Source organism: Bombus flavifrons, chromosome 15 (genome assembly GCF_040668555.2).
Source record: "Bombus flavifrons isolate JBK064 chromosome 15, iyBomFlav1_principal, whole genome shotgun sequence".
In the NCBI taxonomy this organism is placed as follows: domain Eukaryota; kingdom Metazoa; phylum Arthropoda; class Insecta; order Hymenoptera; family Apidae; genus Bombus; species Bombus flavifrons.
In genome coordinates this window covers 694,375-715,208 of record NC_138456.1, presented here as the reverse complement: position 1 = coordinate 715,208, position 20,834 = coordinate 694,375, and the positions used below count along the sequence as shown (strand labels likewise).

At 31.9% G+C, this 20,834-nt stretch overlaps 1 protein-coding gene across 7 annotated transcripts in view; it reads left to right on the top strand.

Moving 5' to 3' along the window:
- Window positions 1-20,834, top strand: part of pns (DENN domain containing pinstripe) — a 64,038-nt gene that overhangs the window by 33,490 nt on the left and 9,714 nt on the right. For all 7 annotated transcript variants that reach the window (XM_069128510.1, XM_069128507.1, XM_069128508.1 and 4 more), the window contains exons 2-10: window positions 5,323-5,432; window positions 7,403-7,623; window positions 16,733-16,927; window positions 17,598-18,069; window positions 18,571-18,707; window positions 18,782-18,969; window positions 19,238-19,410; window positions 20,225-20,436; window positions 20,518-20,724. In XM_069128510.1, the coding sequence (XP_068984611.1) occupies window positions 5,323-5,432; window positions 7,403-7,623; window positions 16,733-16,927; window positions 17,598-18,069; window positions 18,571-18,707; window positions 18,782-18,969; window positions 19,238-19,410; window positions 20,225-20,436; window positions 20,518-20,724 (1,915 nt within the window). The remainder of the gene's footprint in view (window positions 1-5,322; window positions 5,433-7,402; window positions 7,624-16,732; window positions 16,928-17,597; window positions 18,070-18,570; window positions 18,708-18,781; window positions 18,970-19,237; window positions 19,411-20,224; window positions 20,437-20,517; window positions 20,725-20,834) is intronic.

Below are 20,834 nucleotides of genomic sequence, written 5' to 3'. Positions count from 1 at the left end.
GAAGTAAAAATACAAGCGGATGAGAGAAGATGTGAATATATGTAGAGTTAGGAAACCAAAGATAGCATAGTATAGTACAGATTAGAATAATAGAATATAATTTAGTATAGTAAGTTGGAGTGGATGATAAGAAGGCCAAAGAAACGCGAGAAGAGCGTGAGCGGTGGAAGCATGAGTGGGATATCTTAAATAAGCAATTATTGTAAAACCGAGCCCGCTTCTTGGTAACATGCCGAAATGGATATACGTATTAATGATTATTGAATCGTTCCTTTTCTTTTATTTATGAAAAGGAGACCTATATCATTTTTTAAACATTTTTCAAATTGATTATTTGATCATTATTTTTAAAATGATATAATCGTAAGTAACGAATTCATATTTTACATTTTCATAGAAGTATTGTCCATATTTCTACTTAACTACTAATTACATAATAGTATGTCCATTATAAATATATAGAATTCTTATATTTCAATTTAAAATTACTCTGTGAAAAGATTTACACAATGTTAGAAAGTCAATAAAAAAGCATACGTGTAAGTATTTTTATATGACTAGTGGTTACGTGATAATATGAAAAAGTGATAATATTTTTCCGTCATAAAATGTTTCGAGTATACGCTAGCGTGCAAAAATTTCCGGTCAGATATATTTTTTATATTATTTACTAAAAGCGATATGTAGATCAGTGTGAACTATTACTGGATATACGAGCACGACAACTAAGAGACAACAGTGTTACAAATAATAAACTCTTTATTACCCTTTATATTAGATGTTTACAAAATCGTCGATACGACGCTTTCAAAAGTTTCCGGCCAGGCGTATCTCCAAATGTATTCAAAGTTTATTACGCTTTATTTGCGTTGCATATGGATGTCAACATATCAGAATTAGTTACTAATGCGTCGTCGCAGCACTTAAGGAAGACATGAAAATACTTCTATTGATTATCGGGAGAATAGTTGATTTGTCAAAAACTGGCAAACCGTCTCACGAGATCGCTGCAATATTAATAATCGGGAAATCGACGGTAAATGACATTATGAAAAAATATCGTTCTGAAAAAAGCCTAAAAGAGCAACCACAATGTAAAAGACCATGAAAAAGTATTAAAAGAGTTGACCAACTAATAAAAAGAAAATCTACAGTAGATGCAAAAAAGACTACTTTTTAAATAGCCTACGAAATACGTGAGGAAAGAATTGCTAATATTAGTCGCTCGACTGTGACAAGACGTTTAGATCTTTTAGCTAGATCAGGTACAAAATATCCTTTCATTAGTAAGAAGAATCAGAATTTGAACTGAACAATAGACGATTGGAAAGATGTGGCATTTTTTGGTAAATGGACAATATAGAAGACGTCCTGTTGGAAAAATATGATGTGAGATATGAGATACTAACATTAAAATACGATGGAAATATAATGGTTTTGGCTGTATTTTCTGCTCAAAGGATTGGTCCATTTTTAGAAATTGAATTAAGAAAGGAAATTATGCATAGCATCATGCAGCAAGATATCTGATTGGAAACTTTTGCACACCACTGTTAACTACGTTAACTCTTAACTCCGACGTAGCTATATATTTAAAAACCTATATCTAAACCTTGACGCAATTTATTTAATTGAATAAATTTCAGATAGTAAAATTGAGTATTTTTTGTTTTGAAAACTCGTAAGTATCTATGAGTTTTATAATTTCAAAAAGGGTTCAAGAATTAAACTGGGAAATTATGGATCATCTCCACATATTGATTGACCTAGCAGCATCTGATTCAGCTAGTTGCAGAATTTTTTCATTTATTACTTAAAATAACGAAAAAATCTGCAGTGTTGAACATCAATGGAATATCTTATATGTTAACTAATACGTAAAGGTATATAGTATATGTACTTCGATTTACGCATCAGAATTTTGAAATAGAAATTCCGTGTACCAGAGATTATAGTTTCAAGGTGAAATTCAATTTCAAACGTAGCGACCTTCAACCAATGTGCCACAAAAATTTCTAAAGCATGTAATAATTTATTCGATTATATTGACAAATAAAAAAATGGTAACAGCCAATACAATCATAGCCATACAGTGTAAATGTCCCGTCTTGAACCAAATATAATATATTTTTTAGTGTAACGTAAAATTTTAATAATTGGTTTATGTGTGTCACAAGATGAAAAAGATTGAAAATCACTGAAATAGAATAAAAAATATTAAAATAACTTATTTTCTAAATATGTTATTATTTAAATAAATATTTGAATAAGAGTTTATTCTGATAATGTCCTGTCTTCGCTGAGGGTCCGTTTCCGTTAGCCAACAATTATGCACTCCATGTAATCAAATTCTCGCTCAACGAGCCCACATCATATGCATTTCACTGCCTTCCTGGGCAGTTGTTCGATCATAAACGATTAACCCTGTACAAGGGTGCTGTTGTGTCCATCGTGTGCGAGGCAACTGGAACATCGCCAAGACTTTCAACAGTCTCATTCAGGTCGAGTTGCTCTGGGATATGTACCGCGTTCAATAACAAGTTGCCGACGCTGTCGTGGAGAGACTCTAATTTTTCTGAGGAAAGGAGGAGAGCCCTCTTCCTCCTCTATTTCTCTCTTTCTCACTTCTTTTCTTGCTGTAGGAATTGCAGCTTCCAAGATGTACTTAGGCTGTACTGAACCAAGAACAATGTGCAAACTGGAGTAAAGTAAATGCACCCCTGCTAAAACTCTTTTTTAAATGTCGAATCTCCCCCTTTTCTATATGTGTGTGCGTCTTTTTTGTCTCATCTGGAACACGTATACATATCACTTTTCTCGTAGAATAGTTGACCGACTTGAACGTTTCTCGTGCAACGAGGAATTTACACTAATTGTTTCGCTGTGATGATACTTTGTCTGTGAAGAGAGACTTCTGTCAAATACTTGGGTCGAAAGTGTTACGAGGTTTGGAGATTGGATATGATTGTGTGGGGATGTTGGCGTTGAAAATTATATAATGTTTTGGAATATCTTGCGGTCGAGGGTATAGAAATGTACACTAGTGTTCAAAAGTAGAGTGCATGTCTTTAATTCTAAAATTACAGGTCAGATGAGTCAGAGGCTAGCACTAGCGACAAAATCGCTGTTGCTTTAGCATTTGTATATGGCATTATTAAAGGAAAAAATTGAACTTTGATTGATGCGAGCCAGAGCAAAAATAGAAGATCAGTAACCGTGTCGTCAAATACGCGCACATTCATATGGACGGTTGCCCTAATCGTAAACGATAAAACTATCGCAGGACAAATTGTCGCTAATGTGCGGGGCCTCGAACTGTAATCGTTTCATTCTGTATAATCTGTCTGTTTCATTCTGTCGTAGCTGTATAGGATAAAATATTATGATGCGATTAAATTCAATTTTTTAATTTAATATCCTAGGTTAGGTTTTTATCTTTTTAAAGTCTATGAATTATAACTATCATTGAACTAAGATAGTAGATACATATAAGACCATAAAAAATATATCATTTTATTGTGATTATGATATGCAATTACCGTAAGATCAATGCAACTTCTATTGTTCAATATGCTAAAAATATTTACACAGAAGATTGCAGTCGTGCAATTCCTGACAAATAATTGTGTTACGTTATTGTAATTTTTTTGTTTTCTAGTGTGACATTGAAAATTATTCAAGTATAATATAAAATTTTATAAGAAACGGAAGAAACAAATTTTGAACAAATTTGTAACATGTGTAGATTCTACCTCGTTTAGCTCTAAGAAAAGACTCGAAGATTGATTAAAAAGAAGAACATGTTTAAGTATTTGGTTAAAAGGTCACGGTCTCCACTTATCGTTAACAAGCATTGCAACTCACCATTTTCATAACGCGTTGTTTATGATCATAAATGTCAGGCTTTTAACTTACTTGAAGACAATGTACGCACAACATGTGAATTTAATTAATCTCTAACACATGCATTTTTTTTTAGTTTACCGGTACAAAATAATTAATTTCTTTGGAATGGAGAATAATTAACAGTTTTGTAAAGATTTATTAAAAGTAATCAAAAAGTCAAACAATGAGCATATTAGTTGCATCGCCTAAATTGTTAATGTTTCTTTAAAGAACATAATCACTATTAATAAATTTTTAACATAATTAACACTAGAACTACCAAACCAAACAAAATGATTAATATCAGATTTTTTGTCTTTCTAATTACAAAAACGTGTAAGTATGTACATATATCTTTTAATATTAATATTTACTCTTAGTTAACTATGTACAATATATTTGATTGTATATGAAAAGTTGGCAGATCTAGTATTTAAAAGAAAGTCGATGCTTGTAAGGAAACTAAAAAATTGATTAATAAATGCACTTATCTGATTTTATCTCTCAGCTGCCATCGTTGGGAAATAAATAACCACTACAATTAAAAATAGGGATTGCTTAATATTAAAATATTAATTTTATTTTGTGTTCTATATTTTACGCGATATATTATATACACAACAAAATAATAAAAATACCTTGAATACCTTAAAGTTAAGGAATCTAATCTAGTTAGTTATGGTCATTTAACGCACCAATATCAGTCGAGGATAAATTATTAATCAGTATAGGTAAAAATAACTAAATTATTCAGTTTCCATAAATGTTGTCATCTTTATACATTAATTATTAAAGAAATAATATTTCTTCAATGAATATTCGTTATAATATAATATAATATAATATAATACAATACAATACAACACGATACAACACAATACAACACGATACAACACGATACAACACGATACAACACGATACAACACGATACAACACGATACAACACGATACAACACGATACAACACGATACAACACGATACAACACGATACAACACGATACAACACGATACAACACGATACAACACGATACAACACGATACAACACGATACAACACGATACAACACGATACAACACGATACAACACGATACAACACGATACAACACGATATAACACGATATAACACGATATAACACGATATATCGTAATATAACGTAATATGACGTAATATAACATGATATAACATAATAGAATATAATATAATGTAATATAATACAATATAATACAATACATGCATTTTTATCTTTTGGCTCAACGTCCTTGAAAAAGAAAGGATCCTTTGGATTTGTTTAACTTAGACAGAACTAAAGCAAATTAATATAAATTAATGTTTATTGCGAAGAAAATAGCATGAAATCCGAGGAGAGAAGCACGCGAGTGATTAAAATGTTTTGTATAACTTAGAAATTTAACAAAATATTGTCCTTTTTATTTCAGGTGACTCCTTGCAATGTACACCTCTGGACCGAGCGTATAAAAGCAAAGTTTTGGGACATTATCCTGATTCTGTACCATGGAACCCCTTCGACGAACACGCTGTGTGCATGGTACGTTATTAGCAACAATTATCGTTTCTGAGAATCGTGATGTGAGAAACACAATTTTTGTAAAATTTCACGATATTCGTACGAATTGATTTTAATTTTTGTTAACCTTATAATCTAGGGAATTACGTATTACCTAGAACTTTATCACAGATCATTTGGACCATATGTGATTTTCTTCCTTTCCTGCATGCTTTTAATAATCATTATGGGGTATTTCTAAATACTGGTTGGTAGAGTGATATTCAATAACAGTTTTCATCAATTTCTTTTTTCAAAGTGTGAATGCACTATGAGAACGTAAAGAACAAATGATTGGCTATTATAATTATTAAAAGTTGAAACAATTAACATGTTTTATTTAAAAGTACAAAGAAATAATGGTTTCAAGCGATTACAAAGAAAATTTAGCTTAATATAAACGAAATTTTTTTCAATTATGTTCTACCCATCTTCATACGAATTACATAATTACAGAATTGATCAGTGTATGACGTTGTCGCATCATTATATGATCATACCATTATTTCTTGAATGGTACAGATAAAACTATGAAATTTTATATGTATTTACCATTTACCATTTAATGTCTCAGTATATAATGTTAAAAATATAAACAGTAATTAACCATCAAAGTCTAAAAACAAAGGGCACCAATGAGAGCAAGAAAAAAGAGAACAATAACAGTCAAAATGTTCGCATCTAATGTTTTAATGGATCATGTTTTAGCATCTTCGGTATAAGTATAATATTTCCTAATCGATATCTTATATGCTGTACCCTATATGTTAAACGATATTGAAATTAAAAAAGAATTATTATTATTGTGTTCATCATTTAAAGATAGCTCAAATTCGTATTAGAGTTACAAGTAGACATGAAACTCATATAAATCTTGTAAATTTATATTAATACTTTCTAAACTTCATCAGATAACATACTAATGCATCATTTCACGATCTAAAAACTAAAATGAGAATCATATTAATAATGCCAATTTCTACATATTTTTACTCTACTCGCCAATTTATGTATTTTTAAACGTATCTATAAAATACTAATAAAGTATAATTATTATAAAAACTCAACACTCTATACGCCCTAAAAGTGCCCGCGAAAAATATACGTTTCTCAAACTATAGTTTCTTAAAAGTTCCTTACCGGGGAATATACTCACACAGAAAAAACATCACTGCTCTTTATTTATTCAACCATTTCTATCGCGTGACTTTATGTGGTTCCGTTGAAAATTCTGTTAAAGATAGAAGAAAGAAGAAGAACAGTGCTTTTGACAAAGTTTGATAGAATCAGTAAATTGAAAGATTAAAAGTATAAAGTATTTTATATACATATAGTAAAGATATTTTCATAGTTGGTCGTTTGAATACCTAAAGAATATATGCTATATTCCTGTTTTTAACATTTTATACAAATTATATTTCTCATATTTTCAATTTTATTTTTACATTATCAACGACTTTTTTTTAGATAAATTTGATACCTTACACGAAGAGACAAGATGCTGAGCTATATTTTTCATTTTCTTTAACAGGATTTTTTAAAATTTAATGTTTTTAGTTGATTTTGTGATGAAATATTTATTTTCGTAACAATTAAAAAATTCTTTTAAAATAGAGAAACCATTTTTCATTTATCTATCCGATTCCACGAAACTTACCTCGAGTGGCTTCTCTCGAAAACACCCTCGAATATAGAAAAAGGAAAAGGCACGGTAGGTACTTTTCGCCAAGCTCTAACAGAATTATTGGGACGTAAAATTAAGAGTGCAAAATACTCGACGTATATACGGTAAACTGGTTACACATTGTTCGCGATCAACAGCGTTGTATAGGCTACCGCGTCCTAGTTGCGAATGGTAAAAAGTAGAGGAAGAAAAGACGAAGAAAAGAAGTAGTGGAGAAATGAAAAGGCGTTGTGTGCAACGTCTGTTCATTAGATATTCAATCTTGCAGCTCTGCCTGCCAAGCGGTCTGAGATTCCGAACCCAGAAACACTCGGTGGAACCAACGTTTCACTCGTTCGTGCTCACCAAGGAGGACGGGCACAGAACCTACGGGTTCAGTCTTGTTTTCTACGAGGAGTGCCGGAATCGCAAAATATGCGCGGCTATGCAAACTCTGCAGGCGATGCACATCACGGAACTGAGCAGCGGGCAAAACGGTACACCACCAACGTGAGTCTTCTTTCCGTTGTTTATTTTCCTTTGCTTGAGTTCCTCCATGATGCTGTTGATCTTTTTGTTACGTTAAGGATAACGTGATTAGCAGATTGCACCTATTTATGCGAATTCTTATTTTTATGAATACGATTAGAGAAACCAGACACAAGAACATTTTGTTTAGTAAATAATATAACGAATATTCTAATTTGAATACTTTATAGGGTTACGCATACGCATTTTGTGCATTTCAGTACCTTCAAATTTCTTATCAATGCATAAAAATCTGCAGTCTAGTGATCAACTTAGATCATTCTATAGTAGATCGATTGATATTTTTTGTGTCGTATGAGATGGTTCAGAAGGGAGTTTAAATCCTACCTACGTACGATACCGTGCACAAATATTTGGACAGCTGTCGCAATTCGCTTAAAGATTGATTTTTTTTTATATTTCGAAAAATATGATCGAAGATTTCTTTATTGTTTCTTTATTGTTATTGCCTGTTATAAGCAGGCTCAAATTTTCTGAAAAATTCAAATTAAAACAAGATATATATCTACATCACTCAGGAATTCCGTTTATTACTAATAAATATCTAACACTTCATAAAATCTACATAAACTTTTAGAATGTAGCTGGAAACATATAATTGTTTCAATCGCGATAACACACCAACATTGAATGATTATTGATCTCTGTACGACTAGTATTCATTCACCTTCGATTATTACTCTTTTAATTGTACTAACTAATATCAATTATTGCCTTGTCAATATCTATTAACAATATGTATATGGTTGCCTGAGATTAGATTGAAGTGTTTCATTTAAAACATATTTTATATGTCGGAATCAGGGTGGACTTGCGGGGCGTTCGATGAACCTTTACTTACTTTACCATCGCGGATGTAGCTAAGGTTTATTGGTACAAATGTGGACACTACAAGAGACTATGAGTAATAGCGGCGATAGGATGGTCGAGATGATAGTAACTACGGATTCAGGTTCGATAACGAATCCACGGTCCACGGGAGGACGAGTATCAACGTAATACGCGATTCGGGTAACTCAATCAGCAATTCGTACAACGACTAACTAACTAACTGACTGTCTCTCTACTTCTCTAGCTGTCGATCCAAATGAAACTGCCCTTATATATTCCTGTCCCCACTTCTCGGGTCAATCTTTGTTTTTAAGGAGAGCCATATAATCATTCCATACTTCTGTTAGGTAAACGTCCCTCCCGTGACCGTGGCTACGTCTAGTGACCTGTTATGTCACCTTGAACCCGAACACATCGTCATAAAGCCGGGTCGGAACATTAAAGTTATTTCTTATTTATTTCTTTTTTTTCTCTTTATTGCTTACAATGCAGTTATCGTAAAAAGTCTGGACTAGGGTATTGGGGGTTTTCCCAGCATTCCAGACGGGAAATCCCGCTGGCCTTCCATCTCCGATACGGCCATCCTGACTATCACACGTCCTCGTGTGTAACTAAAATATTGCGTTTTTCCAACATTAGACTCGACGTAACTGATATTATTTACCATTCAATTAAATGTTTCAAATAAGTCAAGGGTCCAGTTCAACAACAAAATTTTGTTCGGAGGTTTGACAAGCAAGGAAATGAAAGAGAACTAAAATTAGTAGCGTTATAATTTGTATTCAAAGCGTTAGTTGCATTCTGTGAGTTACCAGTCAGACCGTAATGACGCGACAGATCATTTTCGATTTCGTACACTGATGGATCTCAGTTTGTTGGATATTACCACGTTGGGTGCATTACGAAAGGCGCTGGACACCACACTGGGTGTATTACAGAAGGCGCAGGACACCATTGAGCGTATTACAGAAGGTGCAGGACACCATTTTGCGTATTACAGAAGGCGCAGGACACCACTGAGCGTATTACAGAAGGCGCAGGACACCACACTGGGTGTATTACAGAAGGCGCAGACGCCACACTGGGAGTATTGCAGAAGGCGCAGACGCTACACTGGGTGTATTACAGAAGGCGCAGACACTACACTGGGTGTATTACAGAAGGCGCAGACGCTACACTGGGTGTATTACAGAAGGCGCAGACGCTACACTGGGTGTATTACTATGACCACAACGCGGTGTTAATGATCCTCTGAGGTCAGTGTACTCGCATCATTATTGTCACCGTCGTTGTCATCACCGCAGACGTCCAACTCGGCAGGAACGCAACTATCTGGCATTTTTCTGAATCTGTCATGTCTGTCTTTATATGATCGTTTTCCGTCTGAAGTTTTTTAAAGTATATCTATCTCCTTCTAAAATCTCTGCTATCACGAATGGACCCCTGAATTTCGGATCTCACTTCGTCTGGTGTCTTTCTTCGTTTTTGCGTAATACAAAATCACCGAGGTTAAACCTAACTATTCTAGCTTTTGTGTTGTCAAATTTGCCCTTGTCGTAGCTAGCGCAAATCTCTATGTTTCGTATCGCCTGATGCCTTATATTGGAGATGTCTATTTCTTTGTACTCGATATTATCAGGCAATAATTAGAACATCATCCAAATAAACAACAACGTACGAATGGCACGTTGGCTGCCATACGTGTTTCCAAAGGAATCTCAAGAAAGATCTTTCGTTACGTTTGTTCGCAACATTAAAATCACAAGTCGCGGCCGAATACAATGAAGAAAACTGTGGTACAGATCACTTCGATCAAATGGTTTCTTACGTCACCACAATTAGAAAAAAAAGGATCAAATGGTACAGAAGACTTGGTACGACTACTTCTGGGGATTTCTGTGGCAAACGCTTTGATGGTTTAAAAAAAAAAAAAAAAATTTGCAGCAAGGAAGAAATTAAAATATTTAGACAAGTATTAGTTGCAAAATTATTAGGGTTGTCTAAAAATGCAAAATCCCTGTTTTCGACGGCGTCAGCGTAATATCGCCGTTCGGAAAACGATCCCGAAAGAAACACTAGACACACACGCAACCATGTTATGCAAACAAAAGACGTCGAATGGACCAAACAAAGGCACAAACGAATTTGAAGAAAACAATAACTTATTGTCCAAATTGTCCAACTAGGGTAACCAATGCTGTATACTTCCTAGAATTAGGATGAATAGGGGTTCGGCGAAACCCGCTGGCCATGTCAGACTAATAAAATATCTCGCATTTGCAATCTCGCGACTTGATCCGCAATAAGGGGTAAAGGATACAGATCCGCGACCGTATTTTTATTTAGTTCTCGAAAATCTACCAATCATCTATCTGAACCATCGTTCGTCTTCACGAGTAACATAGGGCTCGTGAACGGTGAATTACTAGACTACTTATTGGTATTATTACTTATTGGTAAAAAAAAAGAAAATACTGTGCCCAAATTCAATTATCCTATTGTAAATACTTACAATAAGCAGAGACAATAATGGGAAATGTCTACAATAACTGAAACTTTTGCACACTGTCTTTGAAAAACGGATTGTTTATGAAATCAACTAGCCCATCAATTTGACGGGTTTCGTAGAGATAGGTACTACATACAGATTTCAAAAATAAGAAAGCCTAGGAAAAAATAATTGTGTGTATAAATTCTTTACATGAAATGATTAATTTACGATGCAAAATGGTTAAAATTAATTGTTTTTAGGATATTTCAATTCGAAGTTTGAAATCCGTCAAATTGACTGGTCCCGTAAACCTAGTGTTAAATATAAATTAATATAAATTATAATACAATATAAATATAAATAATATAAATTAGTTAATAATATAAATTAGATTATAAGTTAGGATTAAGAAAATAGTATTAATTTTTATGCAAATATCTATCGATGTAGGTATGTAAGCATAAACTATATAATATATGCCAAACAAATTTCTTGTAATAGGCATGTAGTCTAACGAACTATAAATTTACTATTATTATTATTTATTATTATTATAGTTATGTTCTCTAATCTGAATTCTATTGAAAAAATTTAAGGCCATTTATTATTAATTTTCGGTAAGAAGTTTAAATCTAAGAATTAATAATTTCTCGATTGCATTACATTGATTGTCCTTTCAAGGATATTGTCGAACAACTTTTTAATAAATTTATTTTCCACTTTCTACCATTCTACTTAGAAAAACTTCATTACAAAAGCTATTTACTTTTTTGACACTTTTTCCTTTTATGGCTCATTTCAAACAATTGCATATATGTTCTGTAAAATTTATATCAAGTTTATATTGATTACACTTCCAAAAATTTATTGAACTAAGGAATGATTTGACACTAAGAAGAGAGTGTTTAAATATTCGTTTTTGTATAATAGTCTGTGAAAACGATTTCAAAGATTATGTTTGATTAACATTATAAGATCAGCAATGTACATGTAGCCTAATCGTAAGACTTCTGCACAGTATTATATTTATGAAGTGAAACTAATTAAAAAAGTTTTCAGTTTCATTCAATACAGATACAGTATCAAACAAAAGTATCTTCGTATAAAATTCTTTGCAGATCTGTAAAGAATATGATTCTCTATTTAATGTTTTTGCAAAATACAACTATCGACTCTAAAGTTTAACTGTACTATGAATTATGAAATTTAAAGATAGCTATAATAAAGAAAATAGATAAAATACTCATAAAAGTCCGTTTTTAGCGGAATAAAGCATTGGCACACTTGAAAAATTTGTTATTACGTGTATTCCACTTTCTAAATATTCTAAATATCCTTTTCTAAATATTCCCAATGTTGGCACATCTGTTATGTCGCGGAAGTTTCACCCTTCAAACTGATAGTCATTTTTTTAGTTAGTAAGATTGTTTTGCAGAAAAAAGAAACCTGAATAATGGGAAATAAAATGAGAAAAGAAACAATAGCTGAAAGAAAGAAAGATGTTAAAATGTATTAAATATATGTGTATATGAGCAAAGAAAATCTTGCTCGGAAATAGCAAAAATTATTACTTATTGCTGTAATCATTATTATTGTATATTAGTATAGTATTATTATTATAGTTGCTTTATCGTAAGAAGTGTGATTAAACGATTTCTTGGCATACGATCTAATAAATGCTACACAAAGCGGATGTCCTCGAAAGCTTACAGACCAAGAAAAAAAAGATAGTCAATATAATAACAGTAATAATAATAACAATAACAACAACAATAATAATAAAAGATTGGAGTTCACTATTAATTATGTAGAAGAAAACACAACATTTTAGAAAAATACTGTTTCCAGATGAAACTAAATTTGATATTTTTCAATGCGATGGTCGGGTTTTAGATTAGCGAAAACTGAATACTGAATTTGTTGAAGTGAATCTCACTTTTAGGAAAACTCTACATCTCTAGTGTTTAGTTTTTGGCACAACGATTCTCTTTACAGCGGCTTCTTTAGTCTCTATTATAGTACCGCGGAAAGATCGTCAACACACAGACAATATCGACGATAAAGCGCAAATGTCAACAAGCCGAAAGGGTCGGAAAACTTCAATAGGCCTAACGGCCATCAATATATTTCGGCACAGCAGCAGTTGTTGTTCAGTTAGCCACCCGAGAGTCACGAGTCAAAAGTCGTTAATCGAGAGTTGTCACGTCACGCTACTGCATTAAGTTCACGTTAAATAATTATCGTTTTCTGTTTAATCCACTGTAATAAATCCATCTATCAATACATTATCACATAGAATAGAAACCATTGGAAATCCTAATTTTTAACATTTCTGAATAAAGAATTTCTATAATACATTCATCCACGCGTTTGCTCTCTCTATTCCGAGATATAAAACCTCAACAGGATTAGATAAAGAAAGTACTGTTCAAAGCGTCAAATGCAGTGGTGTCAGGGTAGTAATATGGGGAATGTCTTCTGCTGTAGGAGAGTTTGTTTTTATTGAATATACCATTACATTATTATTACGTACCATATTGAATAATACTATGCACAAATATAGATATTTAAATATTTTAAAGCAAAAGTGCGAGAAAAATGAAATTTAAGACAAGACTGTTATGTTCAACAGGATAATTATTCCAAATACATAGCCTATATTGTTAAATAATGGATCATTTTTAATACATTGGATATTTTAACGACTCCTCTACAATCCTCAGCTCTAAATCCTGTAGAGGATCTTTGGTCTGAATTAGGCAGAAGGATTAAAACACATCATATTATGTCTAAGCAAGAAGAGCTGTAGAAATTATTGCTTGAAGAATGGCACAAAATAGATCCAAAAATTACAAAAAATTTAGTAAATTCAATATCTGATCGTCTGAAAAATGTTATAAAAAAACGAATTGCATACTAAATAGTAAATCAAATGCTTTTTTGAACGTATTTTTTAAACGTATACTTAAATATTATATATTAGTATATATAGAGTCGACAGCTACATTATACAAAAAAATTAAACAGAAAATCACATTCTTTACAGATTTACAAAGAATTTTATACGAAGACTTGGGGTCCGTGTGTGATGATGCGATAATACTTTTGTTTTGCATTGTATGTATTTATCAAGCAAAACATCTTGTACACCTTCCAAATGTGAAATATATCTGGAAATGTAATTAGGAGTTCTTCTGTTGGAAATATTGAAATAGTTTTATCTGAATAGTCGAACAGGAATACTATTATTGATTTATCGAGCTATTATCTTTCTTGTTCAGATAATCGACATTCTATCTCAGTCTTCTTTCTCATTATATAATAGCGAAATATACGAATAATTGCTTCAAACTACAAAAAATAATTGTACTCTTTAATATCTTGACACAAACAAAGAAACGAATATAAACCTTTACAATTAAACATGAAAATATCTGTATTTGTTACGATCTGGTCTTAATCTTCGGTGTTCGTAACCGTTATGTGTTACTCTGGATGTCGAATCTTGGGTTCCTCGAATTATATTTAAATCAAAACGGTAGTTGCTGCCACCAGAAGTAGTTATTAATTATTTCGATTAGTTAGACTCTCATGTGCTATTTTTGAAACAAGGCAAACGACTAAATGGAATGATTTCAAAACTTGTCGCACCCTTCTAGAGCGTGGCACTATTCCGAATATCCCAGGAGGTTTTCCTCTAATTACTTCCGCGACAACCGAATGGATTTTTGCAAAACTTGTCGCACCCTTTTAAGGCGCAGCACAATTTTGAATTTCCAAACTGTTGTATCCTTAATGTTTTAATTCGTTAATATAACCGTATGGGTAGCGTTAACTATCGTATCAATACAACTGATAAATAAAATTCCACGTTTCGGCTTACCCGCTATGTGCAAGAGAACTAGCACGGGAAGAATTAAGGTTCTCTTAGAATAAATAAATATTTCTGATATCTTCTTAATTATTGACAATAATAGTCAATGAATAATTTTATTGAAGTCGTACATGTGATACAAGTCCGAAATCGAAGAAGGAAGTGTTACAATATTTAGCTTCTCACCTTGCTTATATGTATGGTCGATCGCATTCTTGGAATATCGTACTGAGTTAGCATAGTTGTTGGAAGACTGACTGTATGAATCTTTGACGATTAATAAATGGTCGGTTCTATTTCTTAACGTTACTCAAAGACTATATTAAAACAATTGTCGTCTTCGCAAAAACTACTGTTCTTCTGAACTTGATATTAACTCTTGACAAATTTTTAACTGACTGAGCTCTTACTCACTCTAATTCAACTCGACGAAAATTTCAACTAACTGGATTGAACTCTATAACTGAACTGAATAACCTTGCTGAATAACTAAATATCTTTGCTGATGCCGATACTTGATTTTTTGGCGCGTCTAGTTGTTTGTTGCTGTTAATGCTGTGTAAGAAGGTCGTAGCATCTCAACTTCCATTATCTACTTATCGTACTGTGTACTCTGTATTGTGGCGTGGAGAGCGCGTGCAAGGCAGTACGTATCAGTGGACGTTTCATTGTTCCTTTTTTCCATTTCGATATTCTTAGATTTTAATTTTGTTCAATAATAATGTTGTGTATTGGTTTATTGATTTATTGCGATATTAAAGTATTTATACGTGTAGTATCTTTTATTTCCTTTATGTTTTCTGTTTTTTAATTCCATTCGTCTAGAGTGTAGCTCGTGCTATTCGCGAGCTATGGCGTATCACGTTACGGCTCGTGTGGAGCGCAAGACGTGACAATATCTGATTAAAATTTTCAATATATATTTTTACTTTCCTATTAAATTATTCGAGTTTTCGTTTTTTCATTGAATAAGCGATTCCAAAATGTTTCTTAGATATTGTTTATTTATAATATCGAGATATATACATATGAAACAGAATGACAACAGAAAATTATTAGTATATGTAATAAATACACAGTACTGTGCAAAAGTCTTAAGTCATCTACAATAGTGATCTCGTTTTGCCAACTAATCATGTTTTCACATAAAATATTTTCATTCGGGAAATATTCTTACATGATATTAGCAAAGGCGAATCTTTAATTATTACCGTGTTTGTTGCTTTTTTTTTGTTTATAAATTTTTGTTTAAATTGTTTGATAAATCCTAACTAGCGTCCTAACTTAAATGTTGTAAAATATATATAGAATGTTTCATGAGAAAGGAAACGATAAACGCAAATAAATTGTATGAAATACTAAACCTTGTACAAACTAAAGATACTAAAGATTGCACAGAATGTACAAAATAAGTTTACTAAAAAAAAATTATTCGGTAATATTCTACGAAGGGCTTCTGCTATCGAAAGACAAAAGAAATTGGTACCAAATATTAATTATTTCGAGGTAGATTGATACCTTTTTAACAAATTATCAATGATTCTTGAATTAAACGTTTTAAAAAGTTACAACAAATTTAAAATGACATCGATATATTTTTATATTCATCCATAAAAACAAAACATCTCCATTTGGTACGTGATCTAGGATTTTTGTGCAGAAATGCCGTATATAAAACACATACTTAAAAGATTTAAATACTTTTAATAGGATCGTTCTACTATTTGCCCCTTAATATTCCATGTAGAAACTTACTTTAAATATTCTGTATTACTTGAGATTATCAATTTAGCGTAAAATAATGAAAGAAATTCAATTTAAATAAAGATTAGCAGAATCGAATGCATGAAGATGTAATATAAATGCGTTAGCAGGGCAAGAAAAGGCCAGGATGGACATAACACGCGATCGTTGCCACGGCATTTCAAGCTATCAGCACATTCACCAGGTGCTGCGTTAGGCTACTACGACTCTACCAAAGACAAGTTGCTAGTGACTAAATCGATATCCTTGCTATGCCAGCAGCCTTACCTTCATGCCGCGAAAACGTTCCTGACTAATCTCTACAAGTAAGTATATATCTAACTTATCATCTTACAACGTTCCATCATCTCTCGCTAGTTTGATAATGTAGAAGATCGTTAATAAACTACTTTCATCCTTGAAATAACCATTATCCCAAGCCAAATTAAGTTAAGTTTCCTTTGAAGATATTATAAATTAACATTTTTAGTGACAAGAAGTACGAAATTTTAGTTTTCAAATAAATTTTTCAAAATTTCCAATGATTCGTATTATTTTTTAAATTTCTTCAAAATTCATTTTAGTACTCCTTTATTACTTTTATGGAGTTAAATATTAAAGAAAGCTGAAGCTTGTATAATTTAACCAATCAATTAATATACTAACTAATATACATATAATATAATAAAAAGTATAGATAACGCAAAATAACGTTTTTGCTTACAAAAAATCAAAGAATAAATGTACTATGGACACCATTACACATTTTAAGTGGAATTTATAGAATCAGAAAATTCTTTTAGGAAATTAATCATCTATCAAGAAATATAAGCCTTTTCAAAACTATAATATATAATAGAATATTATATAATATATAATAGAAAGTTAGAGGTATATACATTTAAAACTACGTAAAATTTAAGGCAATATCGAAGCTTACATTCCTATTATATATATACTACCTATTGGAAGCTAACAGAATATTTATCTTCATAGATGTGTTCCTAGACATCCAGGACCTGGTCTTAGTTTAGAGTCATACGTATACAATTTGTTGTACAATGTGCCGGTACCATTACCTGGAAAGTCGTTAAAGTTCTTCATTCCCAATGACGAGCCAGCGAAATCGCCATTAGAGCTGGTTATCCATCAGCCAACGCCATCGCAGGAGTTACAGATGCTAGATTACCCTCTGAAGGATATATTCACATGGCTTGGAGCGGATTGTGTGATTCAATTGTTTACATGTGTCCTATTGGAGAATCAAGTATTACTCAGAAGTTCAGATTTCCACAAGTTGATGGTGGTATCCGAATGCATAACGGCGCTTCTCTTTCCGTTTTCCTGGCAACATGTGTACGTACCGATATTGCCTGCCAGTCTACATCACTTCTTGGACGCGCCGGTACCATTTATAATGGGTTTGCACGCGCAAAGTGAGGGCGGTGTATTGAAAATTGCCAGCGAAGTGAGTGTTTAGCGCTTTTCAAAATCAGCGCCTTAAAATTTCTATCATCTTTTACATTGAAAATTATTATGAAAATTAAATGGAAAATCAAATGTTTTAAAATAAAGGAATACCTCTCTTTAGGAGTTGTATGTTTCTTTGAAAATATAGTTATTTCACTGTTTTATTTGTGTTCCTAAAATTATTTGTTGAAATATACAAAAATAAAAATGCGCTAGTAACACCGAATATGTTATTTGGAGTGGGCATTTAAAAAATTAGTCATTTTTCTCTTGTATGCATTTCTGTTTTACGATAGAATAGATTTACTAAGATAGAGAATTTGGCAAAAATTTTAAAATCTTCTAATCCAAGTTGTGCGAAATATGTGAACTAGTTTGAATTTAAGATTATTTTATGTTATTTAATCTAATCTGACGTAGTTAAAATGTCTTCTCTTTTTTCTTCTTTTTATTTTGTGTTTGAGATGACGCTATTTTAGATTCTGTTTCTTGGTTACAGGCAAATCTTTGTTATGTAGATATAGATAAGCAAAGTAGCCAATTTCCAGAAGAGTTACCTGTATTTCCACATAAAATGCAATTTATTGCTGAGATTAGAGCTCTCTTAAACAAGTACAAAGTACCACAAGCGGGAAAGTAAGTTGAAAATGTTCATCTTTTTCTTTTTTATATGAGTATTTTTCAACTGTTAAGATAAAATGTTTTTTCAGGACTGATAACACGGTCATAAATCATTATAACGGTGACATCATGACTAGTAGTTTAACGCTTCCTGGTTCTGGATGTCATCTTCCTCGCAGAAAACATTCGTTACACGATGTCTTGGATTGGAATCGACCGGAACCGACGTCACAATCAGACACGTTACAAAGGATAGTAGATATCGCTAAAAGAACTGGTAAAGATTTTTTATTTTATATAATTTTATTTATATATATTTTTATATAAATTTTTGTATATAAATTTCTTTAAATTTATTTATATAAAATTTTTCTGCTTTCTTTCTAAGAGCTCTAATAATAGAAGACTTACTTAGGTGAATTAAACATTTTTATAGTTATTGTATGCTAAATATAGTAAAGGAGCTTTTTAACTAAATATAAATATATTTAGTTTTAGAGCATCATTTGGTCATTTTTGTTTAGTATCCATTTTTCTTATAGGAGTGAACGTGGAAGATATCGATTCAGTGGAAGATAACGTGAAAGAGCAGATACTCTCACCTCAAGAAGAATATCAAGAGATGCTTATGTTTAACAATGCCATTAGAGAGATTTTTCTGAACCGTTTTGTACAGATTTTTTCTAATTACGAACACTTCGTTATTCAACCAAGTCAGGTGCGAAAGAGTATTCATATAAGTTGCTTCGTAATATATAAGAATCTCTTTAGAAATTGATTTAGTACGCGAAAAAGATAAGAAAAGTTCGTATAAACATATGTTCTATTTATTATTATTTTTGAGTTACAGTGAGTTTTTATTCGGACTCATTTCTCCATGGGAAATGAACCGGAGAATCATGTGTTAATTTCTTAAATACATACACATTTAAATATGATGAATATATTTTATGCAGGATGATGCTCAAACGCATTTCAGTTAGAAGCAATTAGGCTACTTTGAAACAAGCGATTTGCAAGTAGTTGAATAAGTCGTGAAGATCCTATTTCCTATTGTGTTCGCTCCACGATTTAAATCGGACTTGTGAAACATACATTGATAATGTTCAAATATTTCACAACAAAACTAAAGAAAGTTTTCAACAAATTCAAACTATACAAATAGGAAGAGTAGGACAGACAGTAGTAAAACGTTTGCAGACTTATGTTTATGCGCAAGGATATTATTTCGAAACTCTATCATAGAATTAAGCAAATATAGTTCGTTAAAAAGCAAACTCGCTAATTCGTTAATTCAAAAATAAGAATAAATGTGTTTATCTCGATCTGTTTTTACCTTTTTTACCTACTAATATTTATATTTATATAAATGAATATCTATGAAAATAATATCTATATAAATTAATATCTAATATCTATAATAATATAAATGACATCTATATAATATGAATTATAAAATATAAATAATATAAATAATATTTAACATAAATATTAAACTGTATTTGAGAAAGAAAAACGATTGTTTCTTTCAGGACAAAGATGAATGGTTGAATAATAGGGATAGTATGCATGTTTTTGATAAGGCTACATTTTTATCTGACCAACCCACACAGCATTTGCCATTTTTATCAAGGTTTCTAGAAACACAAATGTTTGCATCTCTTGTCGACAGCAAAGTTATGTCAACGTGGAGTGAGCTTGATTTTAACACACGAGTTTTTGATCAAAGAATTTCTCTCTTAAGGTAAGCATAAGAAAGATAAATTTTTTGTACATTATTCTGTGATATTCTCCCAAATGATAAAGTTATTCTTATTTATTATAGAAAAAAAGTTGGAGAAGGTATTGTAAGATCGACACGTTATGAACCTTGTACAAGTATTGAAGAATCGCAAAAGGTATTGGAACAAAGGTTGACAAACGTAGATTTTGAAACGAATCCACCTACAGAGATCGTTCCTCATAGAGCAGCGTATTTTCGAAGTTTTCCCTTGTTAGACAGTGTAGCATTAAATAAGGAGCCAACTCAAAGGTAAATATTTTGAACAAATGCATTTTTTTGACAATTAGATCAACACAAGAAATATTAACGTTTATTATTTTATTTCCTGCTTCACGTGTAGTATACTTCGGTAAGAATTT